The sequence below is a fragment of the Cavia porcellus genome, unplaced genomic scaffold (assembly GCF_034190915.1).
Source record: "Cavia porcellus strain 051 isolate PalLab524CR breed Dunkin Hartley unplaced genomic scaffold, mCavPor4.1 scaffold_4, whole genome shotgun sequence".
NCBI lineage: Eukaryota > Metazoa > Chordata > Mammalia > Rodentia > Caviidae > Cavia > Cavia porcellus.
The window spans coordinates 43,907,686-43,922,451 of record NW_026947487.1 but is presented as its reverse complement, the minus strand read 5'-3'; the positions used below and the strand labels follow the sequence as shown (position 1 = coordinate 43,922,451).

The 14,766-nt window shown below is 45.6% G+C and overlaps 1 protein-coding gene across 3 annotated transcripts in view; it reads right to left on the bottom strand.

The window, feature by feature from the left end:
• The window catches only part of Farp1 (FERM, ARH/RhoGEF and pleckstrin domain protein 1), a 251,129-nt gene that overhangs the window by 77,117 nt on the left and 159,246 nt on the right, over positions 1–14,766 (bottom strand). For all 3 annotated transcript variants that reach the window (XM_063246956.1, XM_063246958.1, XM_063246957.1), the window contains exon 3: positions 4,674–4,778. In XM_063246956.1, the coding sequence (XP_063103026.1) occupies positions 4,674–4,778 (105 nt within the window). The remainder of the gene's footprint in view (positions 1–4,673; positions 4,779–14,766) is intronic.

The following is a 14,766-nucleotide window of genomic DNA, read 5'->3' as shown; positions in this document are numbered from 1 at the left end:
GCCTGTGCAAGAAGAGGGCAAGGAGATTTTGTGAATGCTACACCCTGCAGCGGGGGTACAATATAAGAGAGGAGAAGAGACTTGCTCTGCCCCTCTCCTTGCTCTGGCTGCTTTTACTGGTTGCTGCCTTGAAGTGTTGCCCCTGTGCCCTGTCACATTGCCAGCCAATTATAGACTCAACCTCCACAAACTAGAAGCTTATTTAAATAAACCTTTCCTTCCTTCATTTTGGGTGTCGGGTATTTTGTCCCAGAAAGGAAAGAAAAGTAACTGAGAGAGCTGGATTCAACAACATAGCACCTAGGGACAAAGATCCTCAGTCTAGCCTGCCAGGGCTGTCAGAGGACCAGTGTCCTGCATCTCACACACAGGGAAGGAGACAAATCTTGCTATGGCAGCCCTGAGTTTGGGCATGTATGTGAGCAGCCTCTCCTATGGGGCCTGGTGGAGGGCCTGCCGCAACCCTAGAGTTTAAACATCATGCTGGCCACAAGTGAGCCTCATTGGTGGCATTGCTAGCAGTGGAAAGAGGTGAAAGCAGTTTGAGTGTCCATCGAGGGACAGGCAGATACACACAACGTGGTGTGTGAAGACAATGGACATATTAATTGGCGTTAAAAAAAAAAAAGACCTGTGATATGGATGATCATGAGTGAAATAAGCCAATCACAAAAAAGACCCACAGTACATGTCTCTAGTTACATTTGATACATCTACAGCACTCAAATTCTTCAGAGGAGAAAGAATGGGGGTTGCTGTTCAATGGGCAAATAGTTTTGGGTTTGCAAGATGAAAACCTTCTGGAGATGTGCTACAGAGTGACACGCACTTAGTTAAAACCACTAAAAACACACTTAATAGTGGCCCAATATGGTGGTGTTGGTTCACAACCCTAGCAATCTGGGAGGCTGAGGCAGGATCACAAGGTTGAGCTTAGCCTGAGCAACTGAGTGCTTTAGCAAGAACTTGTCTCAAAAAAACAAAAACAAAAAAACCAAAAAGAATGAGGAGGTAGCTCAGGGCAAAGGCTCTGGGCTCAACTCACCATATTAAGGGAAAAAAGAAAGGAAAAAGAAAAGAAGATGGTAAATCTCATATTAGCTGAGTTCGAATTAGCAATCCTCCTGCCTCGGCTTCCCAGGGTGCTGGGATTATAGGCATGTGCTATAACTAAAGTTGTAATGGAACAAATCCATACCCATTCTTGCACATATTGTCTATGGCTGCTATTGGTCCACAATAGCAGATTTAAACAGCTATAACAGAGACTTGAGGACCTGAGAGATTATTGGGCCCTTTCCAACAAAGTTTACTGAGTCTCTGCCCCAGAGTTAAAAATGCATCAGAAGGAACATGTCTTGTTTGCTATTGTATCAGAGGACTGGACACCGTGGCCTGTGACAAAAGCTCCGTGGTGGCTTGCACATTTTATATTATTAGGATTATTTGGGGGAGGGGGTGTACTGGGTACTGACCCCCGCCCAAGACCTGCATGTGCACTACCACCGAACTACGTCCTCCAGGCCTTTGTTTTTATTTGTCTTAGATACAACAAATAAGCACTTATTTTTTAAGTCATCACTGACAGGGCTTTTTCTATTTTGTAGCTGGACACATTCCTGGCAATACCATATATCATAAAAATCAAGCCTGATAGAAACTTGAAAGAAGTCAGCTAGTAAACTAGTAAAAGAGAAGCTTCCATGATTAACAAAAGAGATTTAGAGTCAGCAGGACACAGTCAGAATCCCAGCTCAGCCATGAAGTAATTGGTAGGCCCCAGCATGGAACAATTCCCAGAATCTTAGCACCCTCTAATACAAAGTGCAAACACTAGCGCTGATTTCTGCTGTGGAAAGGCAGGTCCAGCTGGCTGGGGATCGGACAGGACTGGAACCATGAAGGCTATTAGGAGCCCGCTGCAATGCAGGCAGGCCCTCCACAGGCTTGTTAGGAATAATGAGATAACATGCCTTCTGGTGCTCTGAGAACCACGATTGGAACATAAAATGAGCTTACGGAACAACGTTCCATACAACAAAGTTCGAACCTGCTGCACTGTAATTACTTGTTCCCTGAACTCCCTTACAAGAGCAGTGCTCCTAAGGAGTGGAAACCCGAGCTCCCTGCCACCTGACATTTGATCTCACATTTCTCCCGTTGTACCACGTGCTATGCTCGATACCGATACCGTGGGGGGAGGGGGAGCCCAGCACCCGTCAGGTGAAAAAATGAATGTGGGGTTGGATTTGGGGGTCTGTGGCCTCCTGCCACACCCCCAAGGACAGGGAGGCAGGAGCTTAGATGTACTGGATGGACTAGAAATGACAGACATTTGGAGCTGGGCTAAGTTGAAGAAAACCAGCCTCCCCACCTGTTTTTCGGTGTGTGACAAGTGACAGTGGCTCTGGGCCCAGTCTGTGGACAGGAGTGGGTGCCCCGTGCCGAGGAAGGACTTGTCTCTGGATTTGGGCTGCACCTCTTCTGCGTTCCTCCCTGATTTGCACCTCAAGGGAAGTTCTGCTTTCTCTGTGTCCACAGCACCTTCGCTTCCCTCTTCAGCTGAGAGTTAAATGAGTCCCTGCCCCCCCCACACCCTCTACAGGTGGGCCACCGACACCAACCCCACCAGACGTGGGCTTCTGACAGTCTCCCCCACAAGGGCCACTGCTGTCCACCAGGTGGCAAAGGAGACCCGAGCTGGCTCCCACAGTGCCCCTCCTGTCCTGCCTGGTGCCCTGACTCTCCCACCTGCTCGCTGGAAGTCCCAAAGGCTTTCCTGATGCTAGTCTTGTCCTGTTCCAGTCGGGCTACAGATCTCTTTCTAAACCAGAAATCAGATAGTATCACATTCCCCGCTGAACACATCGACAGCTTCCACGCCCAGGAGCTCAGCACGGACCTGCACTGCCCCATCCAATCATCAGGTCCAGCTGGATAGCAGGGTCAGACAGTTGCCAGTGATACACAAGACAAAGACTTGGCGTGAAATCACCTGAGTCAGAGTCATCCATATTGATTATGGATTAAAATGATGATATGTTATCATTTTGGGATATATATGGGCTGGTCAAAATTCAAAATTTTAAAAATGTATTACACTAAAAGGCACATTGCCCTGCATCCACCTCAAGATATTCTCCCTTCGCTTTGAGCACACTTATCCCATTGCTCTTCCCACTTCCTGAAGCAGTTCTGGAAATCTTCTTTCATGAGTGTCTTTACAAGATGTGGTCAAAAATACAGTGAATGCCACTGCTGGGCACCAGAAAGGCAGGCCATAAAAACATGACGGTGTGTCCTGGCCCATCTTGTTCCCTGCATCTGGCACTGTGCGACTTGTGACTTTCCCCCCAAAGTCAAAATGAGCACAAAAGGTAAACACTGTCCATCAATTCAGGACACCAGGGTAGCTATGATAGTGCAACTAAAGACACACATGAAAGAAGACTTCCAGAAAGGCTTCAGAGCTCAGCATGGTGGCACACCCCTTTAATCCCAGCACTCGAGAGGCTGAGGCAGGAGGATTGTTGCAAGTTCAAGACCAGCCTGAGGTACAAAGTGAGCTCCAGGCCAGCCTGAACTGCATAGTGAGACCCGGTCTCAAAAAACAGAACAAAACACAACAAACAAACAAAAAACAGAAGTGCTTCAGAAAAGTGGCCAGAACGATGGGATAAAGGTGTCTGAAGCTAGCAGGAATATGTGGAAAGGAATTACTATTACACATTTTTAAAAATTAAACATTAATTGTACTTTTTTCAATTATACTTCATATAAGCTAAATATACTTTGAAGTTAGTTTCACCTGATTTGTTCAAATCTTTTTAATATAACAAAGAGAAAAGCTGAAGTTCTGTATGTGGTTCCTACTTTAGTGGACAGCAACAGTGTAGAAAGAAAGCCCTTTGCATCTTGGTAGCCCCTTCTCCGCACTCACTCCTGTCCTTGTCTGCTGTCACCACCTTGGACACTGCCCTTCGGCCCCAAACTCTCAGCTCTGGCATTATTTGCAGGTTCCTGAATGGCTGGTTTGCTTTCTGGGCATTGCATAAAGGGGCATCGTCTGTCTGGGACAATCTGTTAAATGAGCACCTACTGGGCTTGGAATTGGGTTTTGTAGTATTTAGGGAGGATTTCCTGACCACAATGCTGTGTGCTCCCCACTCCAGCCGACAGCACCATGGACACCTGCCCCATGTCCCCTACTGGCCGCTGACTTGAGCCTGATGCCAGCTGGATATAGGTTCCCTGCATTTACTCATTACGGAATCACTAGAATAATGACTAAAAATCCTAGGAATTCAGTATGTGTGAAACAAAGGTTAGAAACACAATAACGACTTAGAGCCTAACAAGGTGGCAGATAAGATAGAGCTTTAAAAATTCTAGAAGGCTGTGCTCTACATTTTCCATTCCAAATGGCTAAACCTTTCTATGGGATAATCTGACATATGCATACCATTGGCCAGGCAATGCCATGCTTTTGGACTTGAACTACAAAGTATTTATGTATTCACTGCAGTATCATTTTTTAAAGCAATGCTTAATGAACATTTCCTGGGTGCTATGCCTCTATTTACTTCTGAATGTCCAAGGAGAGGTTCCAATGAGGTCCCCATCCCCAAGTGGAGCAGAGAGCAAAAGAGAGACATTAATTTGGCATCTCCTACCGTGATCTTCTTGTGATCAGGAAACTCAAGGCCAAAATAGTCGCCTTCTACCAGGTTGAGATGGTTGCAAACCGCATCCAGTAGCACCTTCCCCGGAGCTCTTTGCTGGGAACAGAAACAACAGGAGTTATGGTTCCTTCACTGTGGAAGCCTCTGGAGTCCCAAGTCCTCGGGCTCCGCAGTTTGCCCCAGCTCACTAGCACGGCAGCCCGGGTGCCAGCCTGGCCCCTGCCTCTGCGCCCGGTCCCAGCTGCTCCCAGACTTAGATGCAGATCTCTGCCGTTCCACCCACCCCCAATCTCAGGCCACGTCCCGCTCTTCACTAGCAATTGACTTTGTTTATTAGGGCAGTTTTAGGCTCACAGAGAATAGCATTTTCTCCCTATGACACACAGAGTCAGTGTCTGTTATTAATGTCACAGTAGTGCAGTCTGTCTGTTATAACTATTGAGAGTCTATAGTTTATAAGAAGGATCACTGCGGTAATCAACCTGCATTCCCCCGTCTCCACCATGAGAAAGCAGGCAGAGAAGTTTACTGCATGGAACCAGCTTTGCCTTTAACATCCTCAGCGCTCACCACTTATTTCTCCCTCCTGATTCCTGGCAACCACTAATCTACACAACCACTACAACTGTGCTTTTCCAGCACGGCCGGCAGCGGGAGTCACACAGTACAGAGCCCCCGTTCAGACTGGCTTCCTTCTCTCAGTAACATGCATCTAAGGTTCACCTCTGTCTTTTGGTGGCTTCATAGCTCATGTCTTTTGTTATTGCTGAGTGATATTCTACTATCTGGATGCACCTCGGTTTGTTTCTAGGTCCAGCTACTAAAGGGCATCTGGGTTGCTTTCGAGTTTTGGCAATATGAATAAATCTGCAGGGAATATTTGTGTAGACGTTTCAACTCACAGCCCCAGGGCTGCTTGTAACAGCTGAAACCATGTCCTGTGCCTCTCTTCTCCTCCCCAGCATCTACAGCTCTTTGGCTTTCTCCTCTAGGTTACTAGGTCACTCTGTGAGAGATATCACCTGGATTATAGCCATGGAACATAAAGGCCATATTTCATTCATCCTGTATCCACAATCCATTTTGTTGACTGGTTTGTATAAACTGCTGTTTACAGTTCTAAGTTGAATGTGTGCTCCAAAGTAAATGTGGGCTCCTCAATTGTCTTTAGAGTCCCACTGTCCAGCAAAGAACCCGATCCTCTATGTCAGCTATTCATGCCTAGCAAGGCCAATAGTATCCATGCATCTTCTGCACATGGAATCTGTAGGGAAGAGGAATACTACATATAAGAATCTATACAGAGGAACCCAATTTCTACAGGGAGGAGTTTAGAAACACATGCCTCAGTTTGTCTTTGCAATCTGGCTGATTCCTAAAGGTCCACTGGTAAAATGAATCAAATTTCACCACATAGATTGGAAAGCGCTGGAAAACAACTGTTCAAAGACATCACCATCTAAAATGCCTGGTTTTACACTTTTGCCTTCCCTTTGATAAGAGCACAGCATTTTAGGCACCGATCAGTAACCCAGTGACAGTGACAGTGACAGTAGAGGCCTGACAAGCACAATGAGACATGTCCATTAGACCGTCCCAGGATGGCCAGAGGGGTCAACAAAGATGCCTTACTGGTGCGCACTAATACTGTTTCCTCACAGATGCAGACCCTGGAGGCGTGGTGCATGGTCCCAGGAAGTCACTTCACATACACAGATGGCAGGGAAAACAGGCGATCAGCGGTAAGCCCCGTCCTTCCTCAGCAGACCCCCTCCCAGCTCAGGCTCGCTCCTCCCAGCTGCTTATCCTGGGCCTCTTTATGCCAGCAACTCTAGGAAAATATGCAGACATTCACGAAAATAGTAGTCAAGCAAACCAAGGACTAAGAAGCTGTGGAAAAACTCCTCCTTCACGCAATTTTCTCTTTTAAAGGAAGACCAAACTCCAATTTCCTAATCCTTCTTTTTCACAATTCTTGACCACTGCCTATTTGTCACAAAAAGGAGCCACCAATTATTTGCCCTGCTGGCAGGTGCTCACATTTCCCAAAGAATTCCTGGAACTAAGGGAATCTGATAACTTCATCTAGATTTACAGAGTCTGAGAAGTGAGACTTGGCAGTTCAACACTGGAAATCCAAACAAGCAGGAAAAAAAATCAATATACAATGAACGTCTTTATAGCCAGGGTGTTAAAATAAGCACTTCACAAGAGACAGGGGGGCGAGTTAACATCCAAACTGGGTCCTTTACTGACTCAACAGAGACTTCTGTGAAAGCTGTTCTTGGTAATGAGGCCAGACGGTACTAGGACCTGGAACCCACAGCATTGCCTGAGTTTTGCAAATACTGTAAATACTCCACAAGTAACTGACATGGCAAGGGACTGCCATTGTCTTGATGACAAGTTGGGTCTCAATTTGTAAAAATTTTCTTAAAATTCATTATTTTGTATGCATAACTATACAAAATGACTTTTCTATGGTACTGAAATTTTTATGCAAAAAGGCATCAACTTAGTGTTTGAATGATAGTTTTATAGTTCTTAAGCTGTGTCTGTAAAATCGATGCCTATAACGTATTCTATGAGTTCCCCTTGGATGCTGGCTTCCTACAGGGCTGTAAGGAAACCCAGCATGCAGCACTACTAGCGAGCATTACTAAGGGCTTAAGTGCGACCACTGCATGACCATTTCACGGGTAAGTGCACTCTAATAGGTCCCCTGGACTCCGGGTTAACATCGCAATGTGTACTTGCCTGATACAGCCTAAAATACCTCAAGACATCATGATCCTATGATATATTCCAAGACTTAATTGCCTTTTCTTTTAGGAACTGCTATAGAACTGGCTGGGTGTATCAAAACACCTCTGTGCAAGATTCTGCATCTCTGAGGAGAGGGGCAGGGATAATGTTTCCTTCTTATTCTTGAAGTTATTCCTCCTACTTTAGATTTTTTACATCAGGCCAGAATACCATCTCTATCTGTCTCTAATGTGTTCTTCAGCTTCACTCAACAAATTGTTCTGTTACAAAGCACATCGTGGACCATAAAATAGTGCTGTCACTATGAAAAAGTGTAATGGAAAAAATTAAATATGGAATCATCGTATGACTCAGCAATTCTCCTTCTAGATACTGAACCAAAAGAACTTTGAAAGCATGGTATTGAAGAGATACTTACACACCCATGTACACAGCAGCATTATTTAGAGAAGCTCAAAGTAGAAAGCAACCTAAATGTCCAACCATGGATGAATCGATAAAACATGCCATATGCATATGTGTTAATTTTTCATTACTATAATGAAATAACCAAGGTTAGGTGACTTTATAAAGAAATGAGACATGTTTAGTTCACACTTAGTTTGGAAGGCTCATGAACATAGAACCATCATCTTGAACCTGGTGACCAATGGTGAGTGATATCACAATGGCCAGAGTGAGTACAGGAGATCAGATCTCAAGACAAAAAGTCAAAGAAGCTGGAAAGCGATAGGCCTGTGCTTTTATAACAACCCTTTGTGGCTCTCCTAAGAACTCTCTTGTTCCCTTCCAGGGGCAGCAGTGCCAATGACTTAAGGTCCTCCCATTAGGCCCCACTCCTTAAAGATCCCAGTACCTCAACCCTGACGACAATCTCTCAACATGCAAACAAATCCACGGGAGAAAAGTCACATCCAAACTATGGTGACATAAATGGTATACTCCTCAGCCCTAAAATTCAGGAGGTTCTGGGACATGCTCCATCACAGACAAATCTTGAGGAGATAGAACCAGTTACAAAAGGGTTTAAATGACTTAAATGGGGAGCTGATTTTTACTAGGAGAAAGGAAAAAGTTCAGGAGAAAGACAGTGGTGACAGCAACACAATGGTATGAATATAGTCAAGACCCTGAATCATATGTTTAAAAATGGCTATGATTATATTTTATATGTACTTTACCATGAAAAATACAGAAGAAAAATGGGAAAAGTGATCGAAGAATAGAGTTCACATTTAGAATTAACTAGAGAAGATTACTCCCAGCACAGTCTGTTAATAGTACTTTTAAGAGTAAGAAAATAAATAATCCAGTTTCTTTACATTAGATCCAAGAAAAACACTGATGGTAGGACCTCCTCACACAGGGAAAATGAGTGGAAACCACATGTGTGCACCATTTGCTAAGATTTCTCAGCATAAAAAGCTCCTTTATGTGTGTCTGGCAAAAAAAAAAAAAAGACATTAAATGCACATATTTGGAAGTAACCACAAATTATGCATTTGAGGGAGGTTTTGCACTGGGCACCAATGGTGAGACTCCAAAGTTACAAATTCATTGACTTTTTATGGCTTTAGAAAAGGCCCATAAACGAATCAATAAAGTTTGAGAGGTGAAGAAGCAGCAACAGCATCGACTAAATAAGCAGAACACAAGCAGAGACCTGAGGAATTACCTGTCAAAGCGTTTTCTCAGTAATTTACTTAGATCGATCACTCTCAATCTTTCTGTCTCTCAATCTATCTCTCTTCTGGCTGCTCAAACATGGGGAAGGGAAACTGAATTATCATTTCAGAACTGGTATATCTGAGTAATGGTTTAATAGGAAGGAGATCTGATGGCAAATGAACGGTATCCTCAAGGGTCCCCAGCTATACTCAAGGCCGGACAGATCTCTAATGTCTAAGAAACTGAGTCCAGCCAACCCTATATATACTACACCAAGAGTATTTTAAAAGTGTACTCTGTGCAAGAGGTCAGTCATTTTAATGTTTTATTTTGGAGAATTAATCAGGGATTAGAAAGACTGCATAATCAAAATTTTAATCTTTGTTTTTTAGTGACTACTTTTAACGATGCTCCGAGAAGCATCTGAATTGCAATCTACTGCACAAACAAGTTTGGTCACTCCCAAGTGTGTTTCGTTGTGGCTCTCTCCTTTCCGAGCTGGTTTTCCCCTGGGTCCCATGCAATCGCATTTAACAGAAGGCTGACACTGTCGGGGAGCACCTGGGAGGCAGGCACTGAATACTAAATGCTGCTCTCAACCAGGGCCAGCTTTGAGCTACCAGAAACTACGACCCCAAGTGGCTTCAGTGGGTTGTGCCTTAACCTACTTCTAGGCCTTCAGATTGTTTCTATTACATAAAGTTTTATGCAGGAATTTTTTTTAAACTTTTAAAAGAACAAGGACAGTGGCAGGTTGGGGATATATTTTCGCTCTTCCTTCCCAACCTCCTCAAGGAGCTGAATAAATTAATCCCTACTTGATAAAGCTGAAGTTCTGCCTTCCAGCCATTATCTCCTCCACAGAAATCAGTGAAGATGAAGTTCGACCAGATTTACAAAATTTGCATCTGCAGTGGTTTCAGGAAGTCTTTTGCAGGTTTGATTGTGTTTTGAGATTGGCACGACCATGACACAAGGCACACAGCATGCAATTACCTTGTTCTCTTTTTTCTACCCTTAATATCTTTTTTGTTTGTTTTTTGGTACCAGGAATCAAACTCAAGACCTCACACTTGCCACAGGCACTGTGCTGCTGAGCTATATTCCTGGCTCCCTTAATTTTTTTTATAATATTGTTCAAAGTCACACAACACACTGATTAGACAATATTGCAATGTCATAGTGAGCTCTGATCCGATAAAAAAAGGTACATTGACGGAGCTAATAGAGCCTTGTGTGGATACTATGCTAAGCACTAGAGTAGCTAAGACAACCTGAGAAGACCTCTTTCCAAATAAGGTCCCGTTCACAGCTGCCAGGCATTAGGAGGCACACGCTGTCTCACTGAGGGGTACAGCTCAGCCCCTCGCAGGGGGTTTTGTGTCTGTCATTCTGGTTGAGTCTCAGGCAAGGTATTAACCTGAAGTGGAAATCAGGAGTGAGACCGCTGAGACGCCCCGCTAGCCCAGCCTGCCAAGGATCTATGTAGCTGGCACTGTCCTACTCCAGCCCAGCAGCAGTCAAAAGGGCATCTGTCAAAAGTGAGTTAGAAATGCAGGTTCTCAGGCTTTGCCTTGGCCTCTGGCATCAGCACCTGTGGCTTATCACTGTCCCTGTGGAATCACAGGAAGCATTAGGTCACCAAAGTGCCACTCAGGTTCTGCATTTGAAGGCAGATCCAAGCACCAACAAGGCACTGACCCTGCCCTAGTGTCACTCAGTCTGCTGTCATGATTGCTGGACTGTCCATCCAGGGCCAACGCAGGGACACGCCTTCAGGTTGGAGAAGGGCCACTGCTGCTGTGGCGTCATTCATTCTGCACAATGACTCCTCCTTCACCTCCACAGGAGCAGTGACACTGACAGAGGCCATGTTAAAGGCCAGGCTCTTTGCAGCCTTAACTATTCCATTTAATTCACACATCACTCCAGATGGCAGTAAGACACACTGTAGCTCTTCTATGCCGCCAGGTGCTAGGACTGAGCTGTGTCCTCCCAATTCCATTCGTGGAAACCCCAGCCCCCTGTGTATGTGCAGTGGAGAGGTAACTGGGGTTAATGAGGTGATGAGGGTGAGGGCTGATCCTCAGGAGTAGGGATTTTTAGAAGACTAAAGACCAGAGTCTCCAAGCTGCTGTCTCCCCACCAGGTTAGGACACAGTGGAGAAGGCAGCTGTGTGGAAGCCCTCACCAGAGTGGGGGTCACCCAGCACTTTCATTTCAGACTTCCCATTCACCAGCACTATGAAACAAAGTTTTTCTGTTGTTTATGACACACCCTGTGTGGTCTGCTATCACCTAAGCTCTATCTGTGTCTAAACCTATGTTCACTTAGCAAACTCCTACTCATCCCTCAAAAGCCACATGGATGGGTCTATTTTTAAAAGAGGAGAGGTTTATTTTGGCTCACAGTTTGCAGAGGTTTCAGTTGATAGTCAGCTGACTCTAAGGCAGGGCAGCACGGCAGAGGTAAAGCAACTCAAGGTATAGCAAGCAGGAAGCTCAGCGATTAGGAAAGGAGGAAGAGGCACATCTTTCTGGGCCACGTCCCCAGCAACCCCCTCTCCAACCAGGCTTCAGCTCCACCATCACATTTAGCTGTAAGTTCATCAGTGGGTCACACCCGTGATCCAATCACCCTCCCCAAAGCCCCACCTATGGGCATATGAAGTTTTATGGGGGACATGTCATCTAGACACAGTCCATAACTCAAGTACAGCCAGGTTCAGTCAGATGAAGCCATCAGGGTGGGTTCTAGCTAATAGGACCTGGGTCTGTATAAGATGATGACATGAAGACAGAGGCCGGAAGGGGAGAATAATCTCATGTGACAAGGGCACCAAGGACTGCAGGGCTCCCTCCAGAAGAGGGAAGAGGCCACGGCCTCAGGAGGAGCCGTGTTTTCAGACTTCCAGCTTCCGGATGGTGACACAGGAAACGTCTCGTCATTAAGCATCATTAAGCCACCCTGTTGACATTTTGTTCTTGTGGCCCTAGGAAGTGAACACGGCCACATCAGGACCGCTGGCCCTGGGCAGGAACTGCAGTTGCTGTCAGCTCTGTTCCTTTGAAATACAGAGATGACAACCAAATAATACCCAGTACGCAGAGTGGGAATAACGTCCAAATCCCCTTGCCTCAAAAATCAAGCACACTCAGTAACAGTAGACCGATTATGGGAGATAACTTATTTTTCTTACTGCTAGAAGGTCTCTTTCTTTTTACTGGTGCTGCTTGGGGTGTGAACAGGCCTCCGCAGCAGGAAGTTCTTCTTAGGAAATGTCTCTTTTGAGACCGTTACAACCTGGAGTGGTAGAGAAGCTGGATCCTGAGCTTGGAAATGACCTGAAGTCTCCCCCTTCCCCCTGCAACCAGGCCCTTCCCACCCACTCAGTCCTCTTCCGGGTCCCAGTAAAGAGCTATCAATGCAGCACCAGCTCCAGGGGAGCACAGGGAGAAGCTCTCAGGAGCCCACACATCTGTCCCATAAATGTGTTATCTTTTCTAGAAAGACAAGCACAAGGCCACGGTAAACTAGGAGGAGAAAGTAGCTAAATACAGCAAACCAAGCATAGGCAGTGTATCTTCACTGCACCCAGATAACCTGCAGCAATGACAGATAACAGAATAAAAAAATGATAAATTCTTAAAAAGAGAGTAGAGAGGAGACAGCTGGTGAGAAATTTCCCCCCAGTTTCTAGAAGATGATAGGAAAGTGAGCTGAAATCTAATTAAGAGGAGAGGACAGAGTCAGCAATAGAAAGTCATCAAATTATACACAGCCCCAAAAGGCCCAAAACAGGAGATGCCAGTTATCTCTGATAATGAAGGGAACAACAAGAATTTACAGAAGCACTGACATTTCTGTCTTCATGTAGCTTAGAGCTTGGAACTTAAAAAAAAAAAAGTTTATAAAAAAGGAGAATTTATTTAACAAGAATGAGCCATTAAAATGAAAACACTGCATAGAAGAAATAAAAATTTCCCAGAGGAGTTTAACCAGTCAAGTCCAGACCTCCCTGAGGAGGTAGCAGCACAGGTTAGAAGGCAGAAAGCCAGGGCAGGGATTGGGCACTGGAGACCTGATTCCAGGGCTCTATCCCAGGAAGACCCAAGACCCACGCACAGCATCACCCAAGTACAATATGAGAAACACTCCAGGCCTTTCCAGATGACAAAGGCCCAGACAGTGTCTCCCAGGATGAATGAATGAATGAATGAATGAACAAAGCCATTCCAGGGCAAAGGATTGGAAGACTTTGGGAGATAAGAAACGGGAGATTCTAACAGGAGAGAGAAAAGCATAGAAATGAGAATGGCCAGGGACTTCTTGCCAGGGAAGCCACCCATCCACTGCGTAATGATGAGAACATCAGAGAATGCACTCACACGAATATAAACGGCGCACAGCTACCAGGCCACAGTGTAGCCTTCTGCTCCTAGGAGTCTGATGAACAACATGACGCGAGATTAAAGCAGGCATAGGAAAAAGCAATGTAGTCAAAAGACACAGTGAACACACAATGCGTGAGGCAGCTGCTGGCCTGAGATTGTTTTACAGTGAATGTTTGTGTATGGAGCATAGTCTGATGTGACACTGTGTGCTGCATGATACTCTGCTACACACCCTCTGCCAAGCACCAGTCATGTGCTGTGTATGATGTATGTACTCCGTCCTTCCTTCCTTCCTTTTCTTCCTTTCTTCCTTCCTTCCGTTTGCTTGCTTCCTTGCTTTTTCTTGCAGTATTGGGATCACATCCAGGACTTTTGCACTGAGCTATATCCCCAACCCTTCTTACTTTGGGTGGGTGGGTGTCCTCATGTTCAAGAAGTCCATGCCCATCTGATTTGCACGCTCTGCATTTTCTCTCTCTCTCTCTTTCTATTTCCCTTTCTCACAGTTACTAAGCTGTCCAAGCTGGGCTCAGACTTGCATTCCTCCTGCCTCTGCCTCCCAGGGTGCCAGGATCACAGGTGTGCACTGCTTTTATACACACAGCTGGAAGCTCACTGGTAACACAGTGGCTCATGAGGAAGGTCCTGTGTGTATGACATCACCAGATGGGAACTTCTCAGTGCCCATTCTAACTCTATGGAACCAGCATCATGGGTACAGTCTGTCACTGACCTAAGTGTCCTCATGCCATGTGTCACTATCCTCTAGGAGCCAAAGTGCTTTCCTACCTTTTTACTTACTGAGATGTTAGACGATACCATCTGTGTGTATACACCTGGTCATACCTGATACTGTGCTGGGCCTCACCATGGACAGAGGGGATCCACATACTTGCATACCTGTACCACACCCACAAGATCCTCCAGCTTGGGGGACAACACAGTGCCAAGGTCACCCTGCCTGAGGCAGGCTGCCCATGATGCCTTGCGTGTGCTCCTGGGAAATGCATGTGATGATTGTGGTTGTGGGAATGAGATGACTGAGGGTACACTAAGCTCTTCGGAGGTACCGATGGCTCCATAAGCTCAGGGTACCAGCACTGATGATGCAGGAGGGGGAGGTAGGAGAAGAAAAAGAAACTGACTCAGAGCTTATCAGCCGACCGGATGGTGCCCTCGACAGGAAACAGCGAGATCACCATTGACAGGAACTAAAATCCCAGGCCCGATCTCTGGGAGTTGGAACAAGGCTTTC